Source organism: Schistocerca piceifrons, chromosome 7 (assembly GCF_021461385.2).
Source record: "Schistocerca piceifrons isolate TAMUIC-IGC-003096 chromosome 7, iqSchPice1.1, whole genome shotgun sequence".
NCBI lineage: Eukaryota > Metazoa > Arthropoda > Insecta > Orthoptera > Acrididae > Schistocerca > Schistocerca piceifrons.
This window is the reverse complement of record NC_060144.1, coordinates 153,169,911-153,186,711: the sequence shown is the minus strand read 5'-3', so window position 1 is coordinate 153,186,711 and position 16,801 is coordinate 153,169,911. Positions and strand designations below refer to the sequence as shown.

General features: G+C 40.4%; 1 protein-coding gene across 1 annotated transcript in view; it reads right to left on the bottom strand.

Annotated features, from left to right (window-relative positions):
* LOC124805276 (bumetanide-sensitive sodium-(potassium)-chloride cotransporter-like) overlaps window positions 1-16,801 on the bottom strand; it is a 197,160-nt gene that overhangs the window by 78,859 nt on the left and 101,500 nt on the right. The window contains exons 12-13 of the mRNA XM_047265788.1: window positions 15,951-16,057; window positions 15,665-15,858 (exon numbers count right to left, since the gene is read on the bottom strand). Coding sequence (XP_047121744.1) covers window positions 15,665-15,858; window positions 15,951-16,057 — 301 coding nt within the window. The remainder of the gene's footprint in view (window positions 1-15,664; window positions 15,859-15,950; window positions 16,058-16,801) is intronic.

Below are 16,801 nucleotides of genomic sequence, written 5' to 3'. Positions count from 1 at the left end.
AATAAATAAATTAGTACACCTAGAAAGATGACTTCAATTTTGATCCGATGACAGCATATGCCACCTGGGGCATAGGAGATGTACTGATAATGGTTTCAATGTCATTTGCTAACAGATAGTGTAGTGGCATAGCCACCAGAGTGCCACCTCCATCTGCCCTTTAATAGGGAATGCTCACAGCCAGAAGGCTCAGTGTGATGCAAACTTGTGAAGCAAACAGGCAACCATGTGGTGGAGATGGACTCTGGCTTCCCACAGCCAACTGAATAAGATTGAAAGTGTCAAATTGCGGCCTTCCAAGTGACGGAATTGTCCTTTCAGAGAACTGCTACAGAAATTGGATATGTTGCATTGGTTATGCAATGATGCTGGTGTCAGTGGTCACGTGAACATTCTCACAACCCTAGATGAGGTTCTGGACATTCACATAGCACTGATGCCTGCCATGATTGTTATATGGTAAAAGAGCAGCAGTGGTGGATAATACAGCAACCACAGGACAAATGAGAAGGCTTTTTAGCTCAGGCATGTCAGCACGAAATTTTGCAAACTGGTTATTAACAGTGGGACTATGGGCACGCACGTCTGCAGCCCGTCTTCCACTCACATCACAACATTGACATGCGTGGTTCAACTGGTGCCATCAGAAGATCACTTGGAAGATAGAATGTCATGCCATGGTCTTCAGTGATGGAATTAGATTCTGCCTGCACACAAGAGGTGGTTGTTTCCGCATACGACATACTTGTCTAGCGTTGTCTCGTAGAGCGCACTTGTCCAAGACGCACAAGCCTGATCCAGGCCTTATTCTCTGTAGTGTGATAAGCTACAATTGTCACCCATCTTTTATGTTTGTGGAGGGGACACTAACCCACGCTCGATATGTGCAGAATGTTATTAAACCCATTCTTTTGCTGCCTCTGTAACAGGAAGGTGGTGTGTAGTTCCAACAGGATAATATGCACTGACACACTGCTCATGAAACTCACTGTGCCCTGCAAGATGTGCAGCAACTTCCCTGTCTAGCATGATCTCCAGCCTTGTCTCCAGTCGAGCACGCATGGGATATGATAGTACGAGAAGTGACTCATCAATAACTCTCCAGAACTACATGAACAGGTTGAGCGGGCATGGAATAATCTATTTAAGGACAGTATTCACCATCTGTATGACTGATTGGATCCACAGGCAGTGTGTGCATTGCCAGCCATGGTGGCTACACCACGTACTAATATGGTTGTTTCAGCATGGATCAGTAGCTGGTACTTCAGAACTACTTGGGCTGTTGATCTGTAATTGTCATCATTTGATGTACTCCATATGCACTATTGCAACAATAAGAGTGAACTGGAAATCTCTAAAAGGATTTACTAATATTTTTTTCCTGGCACTGGTCAGCTTTTGTGGGTCAAGTATTCCAACTTCCACTGAGGCCAACTTCATAGTTCTGTATTGCAATTAATTGACACCAACAGTTCCTTAAAAGCACACTCTTATAGTGTACAGGACATGGAAGAATAACTTCTGCAAACTTTTGGCCAAATTCATCACACTAAAACAAAGTAGTAGTCCATACAGAGGTAAGTCCAAAAATCCTTCATTTTTGAGATATTAATTAAAAGTGTGTATTCAATAAATTTTGAAGTAAAATACAAGAATTGCAGTTTGTAACCAGTAACTAATTTAATGTAACTAGGCAATTAACTGATACTATTGAAAGAAATTAAGTAATTATGCTCTTATTCTATGTTTGATGGCATTGTGGTTGTATCAAGACATGTCTACATTTGATGTCTGTGTGTATGAAATTAGTCTGTCTAACACTTTACATGAGTAGTAGTTATAGTAATGAATTATTTGGTAGGTGTTCCTTGTAACCATCATAAAATAGTCGTTAAATAAGAGGCAAACAAATTTTATGTACAGCTGCAAAAACTGTAATTGCTGTGAAGTTGCATGAATGTACAAAATTATGTTTCTACACAGGAGGTATACAATATTTGCTGCTGTTCATCATCATGTTGCTAGGATAGGATCCATAAAAGAACAAGCAGTGGTTTGAAATAGTTCAGAATTTGCATGTATGCCTGGCCAGGGAGAACTGTGTTCTGGAGGCTGCCTAAGAAAATCCAGGTATCAGCACATGACATTTTGCCACAGAATGTGATTTCTTATAGCACTGCTTGTGTGATATTTTATGAGTAGTTCATGTATCAGTATACCATCAAAATGTGCTAGGTCTTTCCTCTGTCAATCACAGACAAAAACAGAACTTTTGAGGGTTTGTTGCACGAGTTGTTGCTTCTCTGTAGTTTGTTCCAGCAGCCTTTGTTTACAGATGACTCAGCGTATAAGAGACATTTAATAGCAAGTTTTCACTATCAGCATTTGTAAATAAATATTTCTAACGGCACCTTTACAGCTAGGCACCAGCAGCAGCTTAATTTGTAGGCTGGAATTATAGGTGACCGATTGGCAGTGATACATTTTCTTCCAGAATTACTGTTTGTAGGGTGTGTTCAGAAAATTCTTCCAGAGTTGCTACAAGATGTGCCCCATCACAAAAGAGGAAATGTGTGTTTTATGCACGATATTTCATTCACATTGTTTGAGATGCACCATATGGTATCTTACAAGACGAATGGACAGGTAGGAAAGACCACATACATCACCTGCACATTCCCATAATCTGAATCATTTAAGTATTATCTGAAGGGCTACAAGACCACATAAAGCGATTTATTTATGTAGCAGGCATCCTTAATGCAGATATGATCACAAATAAGTTTGTGGAAGCCTGTGAAACCATCTGAAACCTTGCACAAGTGTTTGAAAGTATGTTACAGTCTGTGATCTGACTAGTAGATGTGTGTGTGAGTGTGTGTGTGTGTGTGTGTGTGTGTGTGTGTGTGTGTGTGTGTGTGTGTGTGTAGAAGCAAGGGTGGTTTTACAGATTTTCTGGCTTCAGAATTTTGTTAAGTTTTCTTTCTGTAATGGCTAAAAATGATTTTTGTGTGTATATTTACACAGACTTCTTATCTATTTTGTTGTGAAGAATCCTCTCTTGAAATTTGTAAAAAATATTTCTGGTATGCTCTGTATGTCTCAAAACACATAGCGTTTCATATTATATTAGGGATGGTTTTTGTTCTGTAGATTTATACTAAGTTGGTCCTCAAGGATGTAGAATATGTCAAAACAAGCATACATAATAGATATTTATTAAAAAAAAAAAGAGAGATGTGTATGGTCTTTCCACAGATTTTAAGTGAGATGATCACCATGCATGTGAAATAAATAAAAGACTGTCCACTTCACATTTGTTTCTGGTAGTTCTGTATGCAATGCTTGATGGGATATATTTGAAGTTATGTCAACACATCCTGATTTTTGTGATCCCATTTGATGTAACCAGCTGTTCATCAGAAGAATTTCATTTCACAGACTGTTAGACTTTTTGCATCTTTTGTCTTTACTGTGCAGGCTACACTGCCATAGCACAGTACAGGTCTTGCTAAGGTCTTGTAAAGGCGTATTCTGGTGTGGTTCTCAACTAAGGAAGGTTTCATTACATTATTAGAGACTTCCATTGTTTTGTTTATTTGCTAGCTTTTTCAGCTAGATCTGTTTCTTCCTGATAGTATAGTTTATAGTCTAAGTATTTCAATGTGTTCACTTTTCCAGAATTTTATGTATCAAACTTATCTTAGTTTGTAGTGAGTATTTTCCAGAGAAGGCCAAAGCTTTTGTTTCTTCAGTGTTTATGTCCATGCTGTATTTCTCATATAATATCTGTTATCTCTGTATAGAACACTGCAGCTCAACCCTCTGAAGACAATACAAGAGCTAAATCATCTGCAAAAGGTAAAACACATAGCTTTGTGTTTCTGTTGATAACTATGAAGCCATGTGTCATTGGTTTGACTCCTTGATTTTATTCATATAAATAATAAACAAGCGTGGTGGAACACAACATCCTTGTCATACTCCAGCACAGATTCTGCCTCAGCTGACAATTTGTCCTTTTTCTCAACACATATCAAATCTGTTCCATACATTTTGTGTATATTTTTGATAAGTTGTGATAGTACATGGTCACCTACCAGAATTTGCAATAATTTGTTTCTGATGACTTTATGAAAAGATTTTTTGAAGTCTATGAAGGCAGTATGTAATTACAGATTAAATTCTGTATGTTTTTTCAATGAAAAATAGCCATCACAGCATGATCTTACTTTTTTGAAAGCCATTTTGCTCCTCCCTCATAGTGAATAGACAGTGCCTGTACAATTTAGTTTTGATGATGTTGGCAAAAAATTGTAATCTTTTGAAGATAGTACCGACAGTTCACTTATTCCAACTCTCAGGTAAATTACCTCATAAGTATATCTCATTTAAGAAGTTTAGGAATCTGTCTGTAAATACTTGCTTGCATATTTGAACATCTTTAAAGAGACTGTCTTCTCTTGGAGCTTTATTATTTTTTATTTTATTTAAAACTAAGTTCACACTTAGAGATCATTTCTCATTAATAGTTCTCTGAGAGGTGGATTGTAGGAGGCTCTGATGTTTGATAGTGTACGCTCAAAGCATTGCAACCATTTAGGTAAAGGAATGGGATTCACTTTCACATTCTCTCTGTTTTCACTGTTAGGTGTTTAATCATTTTGGACATCTGTGGTTGGGTCTGTAAAGGCAGGGTAGATACACTGGCCAAAAGCAGCAGGAGAACCCCTGGTGCAATACTGCTGTTGGAGGTCAACTTCTGCACCCATCCGGCAGCCCCATCAACTGTAGAATACTGGCTGAAAGTTAATAACACAGTGTTTGTCAACCTTCATTTTTCCCTGCAAAGCAGTGGGCTGCCAACAGAGGGCTTTCACAAAGACAATGGGATGGATTCTCTCTTTTGAGGATGTGACTATGACTCAGCCACTTATGGCTGGTACATTGTTAGCAAAGGACAGTAGAGGGCAAAGTATGCCAATTAGCTTTCTTGAAGATCAGTTGTCAAGGACACTCAGCTGGGTAATGGTGTGGGCCAATCATTAGAATCAAGAAATGCTCACTCTCAAAGAGTTTGTTGTGTACTCTCCAATGGACTGAGGGGAAGAGGCTGAGAGATTGTATATTCAGTTAATGTACTGCACTAAAATGAGTTTTTGTGCCATTGTTTTGTGAACCAAAATCAATGTTTATTATTATTTGTTCCATTAGAACACCTCAGTCAGGTGGTTTATCACTGACACACACTCAGTTCTGGGCTTTAAAATTGGCTAGGAGGAGAAAAGGCAGAAGTAGATGACAGATCAGAGCAGTTATCTCCTGATATGTCAGCTCCCTATTTGTAGGGAGATAGGCATTACAGACAGTAAAATCAGTAGTTGCTGATTAGTCTTCAAGTTGTATGGCCAAGGTCAAAGAAACTTTTCAGTTCCTGATGTTTCATCCACATGATGATGATGATGATGATGATGATGATGGATTGGTTTGTGGGGCGCTCAAGTGTGCGGTTATCAACACCCGTACAAATTCCCAACCTTTGCTCAGTCCAATATTGCCACTTTCATGGATGATGATGAAATAAGGACAACACAAACACCCAGTCATCTTGAGGCAGGTGAAAATCTCTGACCCCGCTAGGAATCGAACCCGGGACCCCGTGCTTGGGAACGAGAACACGACCGCGAGACCACCAGTGGCAGATGTTTCAACCAGAGCTGAAATGGACATCTTTGGATACTCCTGGTGATGATGAGCCTTGCCGACTGATGAGTCAGATGTCAGAGAGCAACGTACATACTGTGCGAAGTGGTTGTGGTTAGGTTTACACATTATTAGCAGAGATCATCCATGTCAGAGATGAAACTTAAGTACTGATAGTCAGCTGTCGAGGATAAAAATTTTATCAATTCTGCAGAGTCAATGACCATATATTACTTAGTTTCATGGCTGCTTCCTTTTTGTAACTAAACATGACTGTCTTAAGAAGCATTACTAAATTAATTTTTTTTTTCAAATTTATTTGACTTCAATACAGTAGTCAAGCCATAGTTGCAGTAAATTACAGAAAGTGTACATGACTAGTTTCGGTGAAGCTCTGTCACCGATGATTGCCGTGAAGTCTTCATCTCTAGAGAAAATTAAAATCTTAATGTCATAAATGTTGGATTAGGATCAGTGTTGTCCAACTACTTGCGTAATGAACATGACAAATGAAAATCTAGTCTTATTAATCTCAGCAATTCTGCTGTTATTCTAAAACATACATCACTCAAGTGTGAGGTGGAATTGTTAACCAAAGTATCAGAACGCACCTTAACGAAGTTAATGAAATAACAGCATCTGTGCATGAATACTGTGTATTATTATCTGTATATACTGCCTCTAAACGGAGTGGACAACTCTGAGACAAAAATCTCTACACCTACACATCTTAAAATTGAAAATACATAGCTTGTAATCTTGAACACAGCACCCAGTAGCACTTTGTTCAAGAGACAACAGTTACACACACACGCACGCACGCACGCACGCACGCACGATGACAGGGTAAGTGTAAAGGTGCAGTATTGTGAAGTACTGCTGAGGGAGCATGCAGGGGTGAGGTGGACAGAGGGTAGAGTAACTAGGCACAATTAGGAGGATAGCCGGAGGGCGCGAGGAGAGGGTGGGGAGGGGGGGAGTAGCAGAAAGGAGAGGAGTAAAAAGACTGGGTGCGTTTCTGGAATAGAGGGCTGTGTAGTGCTCGAATGGGTACAGGAAAGGAGCTAGATAGGTAAGGAGAGTGACTAAAGAAGGTTGAGGCCATGAGGATTGCGAAAACGTAGGACGTATTGCAAGGAAAGTTCCCACCTGCACAATCCAGGAAAGCTGGTGTTAGTGGGAAGGATCCAGATGACACACCCTGTGAAGAAGTCATCAAGATGAAGAATGTCGTATAGGGTGGCATACTCAGAAAAAGGGTGGTCCAGTTGATTTTTTGGCCATAGTTTGTTGCTGGCCATTCATGGGGACAGATAACTTGTTCATTGTCATGCCCACATAGAATGCAGCACAGGGGTTGCAGCTCAGCTTGTAGATCACATGACTGGTTTTACAACTAGGCTTGCCTTTGATGGGATAGGTGATGTTTGTGGCTGGTGGTGGTGGTGGTGGTGGTGGTAATGGCAGGATATATGGGCAGGTCTTGCATCTAGATCTATTGCAGGGCGATTAGCCACGAGGCAAGGAGTTGGGAAGAGGTGTTGTTTAGGGTTGGATGAGGATATTATGTAGGTTCGGTGGGTGGCAGAACACCACTGTGGGGGAGGGGGAGATGGGAGGCAGGATGGGAAAGATAGTGGGTAGAGCATATCTTATTTAGAGCACGACCAGTGGTAGTTTAGATCCTGGCAGAGAATGTAATTCAGTTGCTCCAGTCCTGGGTGGTACAGATTCATGAAGGGAATGCTCCTCTCTGGTCGGATGGTGTGACTTTGGGAGGTGGTGGGTGACTGGAAAGAAAGCATGGTTGCTCTGTTTTTGTACACGGTTGGGGGGGGGGGGGGGGGGAAACTTGTCACTGCAGATGTGACGGCCCTAGGTGGCTAGACTGTATGGAAGGGGCTTCTTAGTATGGAATGGGTGGCAACTGTAAGTGGAAGTACTGCTGGTGGTTGGTAGGTCTGATATGGACAGAGGTACTGATACAGCCATCTTTGAGGGGGAGGTCAACATCGAGAGAGCTGACTTGTTGGGTTGAGTAGGGCCATGTGAAGCAAATGGGGATGAAGGTGTTGAGATTCTGGAGGAATGTGGATAAGGTGTCCTCACCCTTGATCCAGATCACACAGATGTCAAATGAATCTGAACCAGTCAATGGGTTTAGCATTCTGGGTGTTTAGGGAGGATTCCTCTACATGGCCTACGAAAATGTTGGCATAGGATGGTGCCATGTGGGTGCCCATAGCCATACCCTGGATTTGTTTGTGGGTAATGCCTTCAAAGGAGAAGTAATTGTGGGTGAGAATTAAGTTGGTCATGGCGACTAGGAAGGAGTTTGTTGGTTTGGAATCTGCAGGGCACTGGGAAAGATAATGTTCAATAGTGGCAAGGCCATGGGCATTTGGGATGTTAGTGTAAAGGGAGGCGGCATGAATAGTGACGAGCAGAGCACTGTGTGGTAAAGGAACAGGAACTGTGGAGAGTCGGTGGAGGAAATGGTTGGTATCTTTTATGTACGAGGATAGGTTGTGGGTATAGGCTGAAGGTGTTGGTCTATGAGAGCCGAGATTCTCTCAATGGAGGCACAGCAACTGGCCATAATGTGGCGTCCTGGGTGGTTGGATTTACGGACTTTAAGTAGCATTTAGAAGGTAGGAGTGCAGTGGGTGGTAGCGGTGAGTAGAGAGGTGGACTCCAGGGAGAGGTTCTGTGATGGGCCCAAGGATTTGAGGAATGACTTGAGATCCTGCTGAATTTGTGGAATGGAGTCACTGTGGAACGGTTTGTAGTTGGATGAATCTGACAGCTGGCGGAGTCCTTCTGCCAGGAAGTCCTTGAGGTTCAAAACAACAGTGGCAAAGCTTTTGTCAGCAGGTGGGATTATAAGGTTGGGACAAGTTTTTAGTTGGTGGATTTCAGTTATTTCTGCAGAGAAGGTTAGTTTGCAACTTGAGGGATTGGAGGAATGCTGGTGAGACAAGGTTCAAGGTTAAGAAATTCCGGGAAGTTTGAGGGTGAATCACAGTTGGAGGAGGAGTGAATTGAGTCAGGCAGGGTCCAACATTGGTCTTTGGTTGAGTCTGATTGGTAGGGTTGGTGGCAAAAAAGTGTTCCACTGTAGGGAAAAGGAGGAGGAGAGAAAGCCTTTAACAAGTACTGCATGATTGAATTTGGGAGTGGAGCAAAAGGTGAGGCCTTTGGAAAGGGCTGATATTTCTTCGGGGTTTTTGGAGGAGAGGTTCACGACTGTGTTTCAGGTCTGTTTAGGTTTTGGATTCTCCTCTTTATCCCATTTCTCACCTACTAATTACACCTAATTCACTTATATCTGGCATCCTCCTCCTTCACACTTATCCACCCACAGACGTGCAACCCACAAAGAGTTTTTTATTTATATTTTTCTTTGATCTCTGTGTGACTTCATGCCAACTTCAGTTGGTTTTCGCCTTTTACTACAGACATACTCCCACCACAGGTATCTTCTTGTTTCTCCTTGCTTTATCCATTTCATCATTTTCGTGATTTTTCTCAGGTATTTGGGTATTTTTTGTGAATTTTTTGAAGATAATTCTAGATTATTTACATATTTTTTCCACCACTGAGGATCCTTGCTATTTCTGTCTGCGTCAATACAGAAAAGTTTCCTTATCCCTAGTCATAACCCAGTCCTATGTACTGTTCGTGCATTGTTGCTTGGCTCATGGAATTCCTCCAAATGGCCTTACCATAAAATTACCCAACTATGGCTGCTACCCTTCCTTCCACCATGACCTCCACCTGTTCAGATTACACCAGTTCTTATCCCTCACCAACACAGTCCTGCAAAACCATATCAATCAAGTCAAAACCTCCTTGCAGTACCTTGTCTCCATCCGTAAAATTCTCCTGCTATACAATCCCAAATTCCTGGATCCCACAACACACATTGAAACTTTTGCCTTCCAGAGCAATATGTCCAATTCCACCTGAAAAAACTCTCCACCCTGCTCACTTCCTCCTTCCATCTTTGACTACCACTGTCCAAACCTGCCCCATATCCTCTCGTAGCTGACAAACACTGTCTTGCAGACCTACTACATACCCCACCCTTCAAAATTCCCTCCCAGCACCACACAGAATCCAGACCCAAAACACAGTACTGAGTCTTTCCTCCAAAACCCTTAGCACCGTACAAATATCAGTCCTTTTCAAAGACCTCACCTTTTGCTATACTCCTAAATTCAGACATGCAGGACTTGTTAAAGAGCATCTATTCTTCTCCTGGGCCCTACACTTTTTCACCACCAACCCTACTGATCAGACTCCACAACCTTATAATCCTACCTGCGGACAAAGGCTCCACCACTTTTGTCTTTAACTGTAAGGATTACCTGGCAGAAGGACTCTGCGAGCTATCAGATTCATCTAATTACAAACCCTACCACAGTGAACCCATTGCAGAAATTCAGCAGAATCTCCAGTCTTTCCTAAAAATCCTTAGATCCATCCCAGAACCTTTCCCTGGAGTCAATGTCTCTCCTCACCCCTACCACTCCCCGCACTCCTATCTTGTAAATGCTTCCGAAAACCCATAAACCCAACCATGCAGGACACCCCATTGTGGCCAGTCACTGTGTCCCCACTGAGCAAATCTCTGCTTTCATAGACCTACACCTTCAGCCTATCCCGCAACCTACACTCCTATATAAAAGATACCTACCATTTTCTCCACCGACTCGCCACAGTTCCTGTCCCATTACCACACAGTTCCCTGCTCGTCACTATTCATGCCACCTCCTTTACTCTAACATCTGTAATGCCCATACTCTTACGGCTATTGAACTCTATTTTTCCCAATGCCCAACTGATTCCAAACCAATGACCTCCTTCCTAGTTGCCATGACCAGCTATAGTCTTACCCACAATCACTATTTCTTCTTATGCATTACCCACAAACAACATCCTATGTGAACATATTCATAGACCATCTAGAGGAATCCTAAACCCCTCAACTGGTTCAGCTTCACTAATAACATTTTTGTGATCTGAATCAAGAATGAGGACACCCTAGCCACATTCCTTCAGAACCTCAACACCATCACCATCATTTGCTTCACCTTGTCCTACTGAACCCATTAAGCCACCTTCCTCAATGTTGAGCTCCACCTCAAAGATGGCTGTATCAGTACCTCAGTCCATATCAAAACATACCAACAACCACAATACCCCCACTTCGACTGCTGCCACCCATTCCATACCAAGAAGTCCCTTCTATATGGCCTAGCCACCCAAGGCTGTTTTATCTGCAGTAAGGAGCAGTCTCTCAAAATTCAAAATACACCCAGGGTCTCACTGAGGCCTTTGAAGGCCATAATAAACCTCCTCTCCCCAATCTTGTACAAAAACAGATCTCCCTTGTCTTACATATCCAGTCACCCACCACCTCCCTACTCCCACTGCCTAGCCAAGGTGGGAGCAACTGAATTGCATTCTCCATCAGGGTTTCAACTGCCTGTTGTCATGCCTTGAAATGAGAAATGCCCTACCCACTACCCTTCCAACCATGGCGCCCCCTCCTTACACAACAAACCTACACAATATCCTTGTCCACCCCTATGCAACTCCTGCTACCATCCCCTTGCCTCATGGCTCATTTATCTGTAACAGTCCCCAAGACTTGTCCCATAAATCCTCCCACCACCAACTACTCCAGTCCAGTCACAAATATGACCTGTACCATCATAGGCAGGACTACCTATGAAACCAGTCATGTGATCTCCAACCACTGTGCTGTTTTTTATGTGAGCATGACATCCAACAAGTCCTACAAGACATTCTTCATTTCAATGACTGCTTCGCAGTCTGTGCCATCTGGATCCTTCCCACCAACACCAGCTTTTCTGAATTGCGCAGGTGGGAAGTCTCCCTGCCATACATCCTACATTCCCATAAACCTCCTGGCCTCAACCTTTGTTAGTCATTGTCATTACCGATCTGGTTCTTTCCTTGTTCTCATTCCAGTGCTACACAGCCCTTTATTCCACCAACACACCCAGTCTTTTTACTTCCCTCCTTTTGTTCCACCCCGCCTCCCCCCACCCTCTCTATGCCAGCCTCTGTCTAACCTCCCAATTGCACCTAGCTGCCCTACCCTCTTTCCATCTTGTCCCTGCATATCCTGGCAGCAGCACTTTATTATCCCCTAAACTTACCGTACCATCGCTCCCCTCCCTGCGCCACCTCTTCATTACTCCCATTCAGTTGCCTCCCCCGCCATGCACTGCTTTTCATATTTGTGCTTCAGCTACCAGAGACTGTGGTCGTGTGTGCATGTATATGTTTTTTTTTTTTTTTTGTTCTTTTTGTTGTGCCTACCTGTGACTCAGAATCTCCACTACATTGTACGTAGCAACCATCATTTTCATAATATTGTTAAATAACAGCCGAGTTAGTCATATGGCAATCTCAGTTCTGTATGTGTCGTTGAAGCAAACAGCTATTTTTTTGGACATAGTGCTATTGAGTGCTGTGTTCAAAATTACGAGTTATGTATTTTCAAATTTAAGACGTGGAGATTTTTTCCTCAGAGCTGATCAATTGGTTCGGAGACAGTACATACAAATAATAACATACAGTATTCATGCATGGATGTTGTTATTTCATTAACTTCATCAAGATGTGTTCTGATTTCTGATACTTCAGTTAATGATTCCACCTCATACTTGAGTGATGTATGTTTTAGAATAACACCAGAATTGTGAAGATTAATAAGACAAGATTTTCACTTGTCAGGTTTGTTATGCAAGTAGTTGGACAATGCTGATCCTAACCCTACATATATGATGTTAAGGTTTTAATGGTCCATTCAGATAAAGGCTGCTCAGTGATGAATTACAGTTATGCTGCTTCATGCCATTACTGCATAACGAGGTTTAATTTGACATGATAAATTCACAGTATTGTTTCCTATGACAAAGGTGTTGGGGTTAGATGTTACTTGTATTTCAGGTACTCATAATTTATAGCAGACTTATTTCATACTCGGTACATTTGATAATGGTGACTGAGCTTCACAGAAAGTAGTCATATAAGCTACCTGTAATTTACTGTGACTATGGCTTTACTCCTATACTGAAAAATAAATTTGAAAAACAAAAATTTCCTGTTGGAATTATTGTTATGCTTATATATTTCAATTTTTTCACTATATAGTTGTGGATGATATGTTGTGATAGTTGATAAAATTTTTGTTTTGGAAACTTCACTTCATGATTTTCTGACTGAAGTGCATTCTCTACTACAGCTGTTTCGCCTAGTTGGGAAAACTGATGTTTGTTCAGTCTTGTATTCATGCTCCTCTTGGTCACTTTCACGTACATGTTTCCACAAGTACATGGAATCTTATATATGCCACTTGCTGACAGAGAGGGAGTTTGTCTTTTACACATCAAAGAGCTTGATGTGTTCCCTTCATTGGTCTAAAAACCAGTCTGCTATTATGTTTCTGTGATATTTTGCTGACTCGATCAGTTACTTTTTTGATAAAAGGGAGAGAAACTATATTCTTCCACCACTGTGTTTTATTATTATCCTTTTTCCTACTGTTATTCAGTCGTAGAACCCTATTTACTTGTTTACACGAATAGCCATTCATCTCTAAAGCCTGCTTCATATGTTTTAATTTGGTGTCCAGGTTTTGCGGCATAAAAATTCTTATGGCTCTGTCAACAATACCACTATTTTGTTGTGGATGATGGTTTGAGTTCTTAGGCAAATATCTATCAGTATGTGTGACTTTCCACATTTTCTAGAGTTGATTGATTGAGTTTTTCCATATAAATATTAGTGGTCACAAAATTACATGAACATGGTTAATGCAACATCCATTCTGACATCAATAACTTGCTCAAAGTTCATCATTCTATTAGAACTGACTGGAAGTAAGTCAGTCTAAAAAGAGCAATGCCTTATTTCTAGTCAATTCCAGTGGAATGATGAAGTTTATGAACAAGTTGTTGGTGTTGTAATGGGTAAGCCACTGGATCCTGCAATCACTAATTTTCACAGGGAAAAGTTTGAACAGTCAATGCTATAAAATGTGAACACAAAACCTTATTGATGATATCAAACAGACTGTGATACATTCATGGTTTGGTCACATGGTAAAAAAGTTTTGGAGGAATTCTTTACTTATTTGAATAGTACAAATCCAAAAATCCAGTTTCCCATGGAGATGGAGAAAGACAACACAATATTATTCTTGGATGGAAGGTTAAAACTTAAAGTTTTTCGGAAAGTTACATGTTCACTGAGATATTTGCATAAGAATTCAAACCATCATCTACAACAAAAGAGAGGTGTTATTAAAAATATTGTTGACAGAGCCATAAGAAATTGCATGCCAGAACACCTGGATGCTGAATTAAGACATCTGAAGAAGGCTTTTGAGAGTAATGCCTATTCAAGTAAACAAGTAAATACAGTTCAAAAGCGAATAACAGTAGGGAACAGGTGAACAATAAAAACACAGTGACTGAAGAATAAATTTTCTCTACCTTTTATAAAAAATGACTGTTCAGGTCAGCATGATTTTCCAGAAACATGACATCGGATCAATTTTTAGACCAACTTAGAAAGTATGTCAAGCACTCTGATCTATAAAGGATGAACTCCCTCCCCTGTCAGCAAGTGGAGTATGTAAGATTCTGTGTACTGAACCAGTTCGCAACTGTTTGTGTTGGCACATCTGGACTCACAAGCCCTCTTATCTGTGCTGTGGTTGCCGTACCAGTTGCCAATAATGCCCTTAATACATGTCAACCCTGGTGGGTGTCTTTGATTTGTGGACATCCAGAACCTCGTTTAAGGGTGTGAGAATGTTCATGTAACCACTGACACTAAAACCATTGCATAACCGATGTAGCACGTCCAACGTGTAGAGCAGGACCACCCTGCAGCTAGGAAGGCCACAATTTGATCCTTTTCAGACTCGTTCAGTTGGCTGTAGGAAGCACAAGAGCATCTCCTGGTATAGTTACATGGGTTACTTCACACATTTGCACCACACTGTGCCTTCTGACTGTGAGCAACCCTTATTAAAGGGTAGACATATATGGTACTCTGGTAGCTATGCAACTATGCTACCTGTTGATGATCAATGTTGAAACCATTATCAGTACATCTACTATCCCCTAGGTGGCATATGCCGTTATCATATCAGTGTCTTTCCAGTTGTACTTTTCTTTCCCAGCAGTGTACATACATAACTAATTTTTTAAAAACAATAGTCTGTATCAGCCACGTGGCAACACAGCTAAGGTGAAAGTGTTGTTGCCCTGGACAGAAATTTTGCTTGATCGAGCTGTAAGGCCTGAACAGTGCCATCGTAACACTAGATGGAAATTTGATTCATTACTCTGGCTGCTTGCCATACTTTGATAAACATAAAGAAAGGATGAAACTTTTAATATGTTGAATGCCCAGTCATTCAAAATATGAAGTAACTTTGTGTTACTTTAACTATCAATAAAATCATTTCTTGAGAAGGAATGCCATTTGTTTGTATTCTTACTACCCTTGTTCTTTGGAACAGTTAACTGAAAAATTCTGCATTATCACACAATATTATCCTATAATACATGAGTGAAGGTAACCATTCAAAATTTGCAAGCATTTCTGTGTGCAACCAAAACCCTCTAAGTACAAAATAGGCCGAACCAATTTGTTTGTGTGTGCATTTCTTTTCAGTGTTTATAATACACCTGGGCACCAAAGAATTAAATTTAGAGAGTTTTATGACTACAGGTATTACTGGAATTACAACAACTTTTCTTTAATTTCTTAGAATGAATTTTTGAGAGATTAAGAGAAAGTACTTGGTGTGTGTGTCTGTTCAACTACTTTTTCCACTTTAAATTTTTACAACGGTTATTAACAGAACTGGAAAAGTTTATTCCTAAAAGTTCAATCTTTCACAAACCTTGAGAACATTCAGAGAACAGCTTCTGTTGAGCACAGTCTTGAAATTTTTCATTATCTTGTAAGGAAGTCCTATCTGGAATATCACCACTGACTCCATCCATGACATCCACAGGCTCACTTGGAACATTTGAATAACTGATTCCTTCTTGCAGTCTAAGGATGCACACTGCAATATGCATGTCCAGTGCCTTGCTACAAAGTGATAGTTACATTATACTGAGTATTGTATTTTTATTGTGCAATTCTGAATATTTTTCAAACTTGAAAAAAATACTGTTACTTACTGTATGACACTGAAGTACATAGAGAGATCATGTTGTTCACAGTTCTGCCAGTCTGCCTTATAACCCACCAGCAAAATGTTTGGTTTTAGTTTGCCAATTCCAGCTGTCTGTAATAAAGCACTTGCTCCATTTTTAAAATCTGTTTCATCGATATATGTGTAAAACGCTTTTATCTTATTCAACTGGAACCAACTCTGGGCGTCAAGTATTAGTCTATTGGATTGTCTTCGATTCATTACAGTCTATAAACACATTTAGCAATGACACCAATGCATTTCATATAATCTTATAGATGCTTATATCTTAATGTACTAATAAATAATGAGCTACTTTTAACCATGAACTACAAAATAGAATAACTACATGGAGGGGAGATTAGGAGGTAGGGTAGGCAGAATAGATGGAAGAATTTTTTGTTTTCAATAACATCCTTTTATTCAGGCCAAGTAAGAGAATGTTTGTCAATATGGCATTGTACTCTTATATTACAATGATTCATTTAATAAGTACCGTATGCTGAACTGACTCGTTACCCTCTTAACTAGACCTGAATACATGAAAAAAATTCCCCTGTGGTTAATCTTCCTAATATATCAAGTAACTGCACAAATTTAACTATGTAGTGACAAGTGGCGTTGCGCCGTGACTATCATACAAATGTATATTGAAATTTACTGTACTTGAGTGTTCATAGTCAAAAAACATTTATTTTCTGGGATAAGAAATTATTGTATTCTGAAGTATTGGTTGCTAGAAAACTGATATAAATGAATGCAAACAAGAAGTTATTTGTTTAATTTTAAATCCAAATCATAATTTTACATTATTATGAAAAGGATGGTTGTTACCAA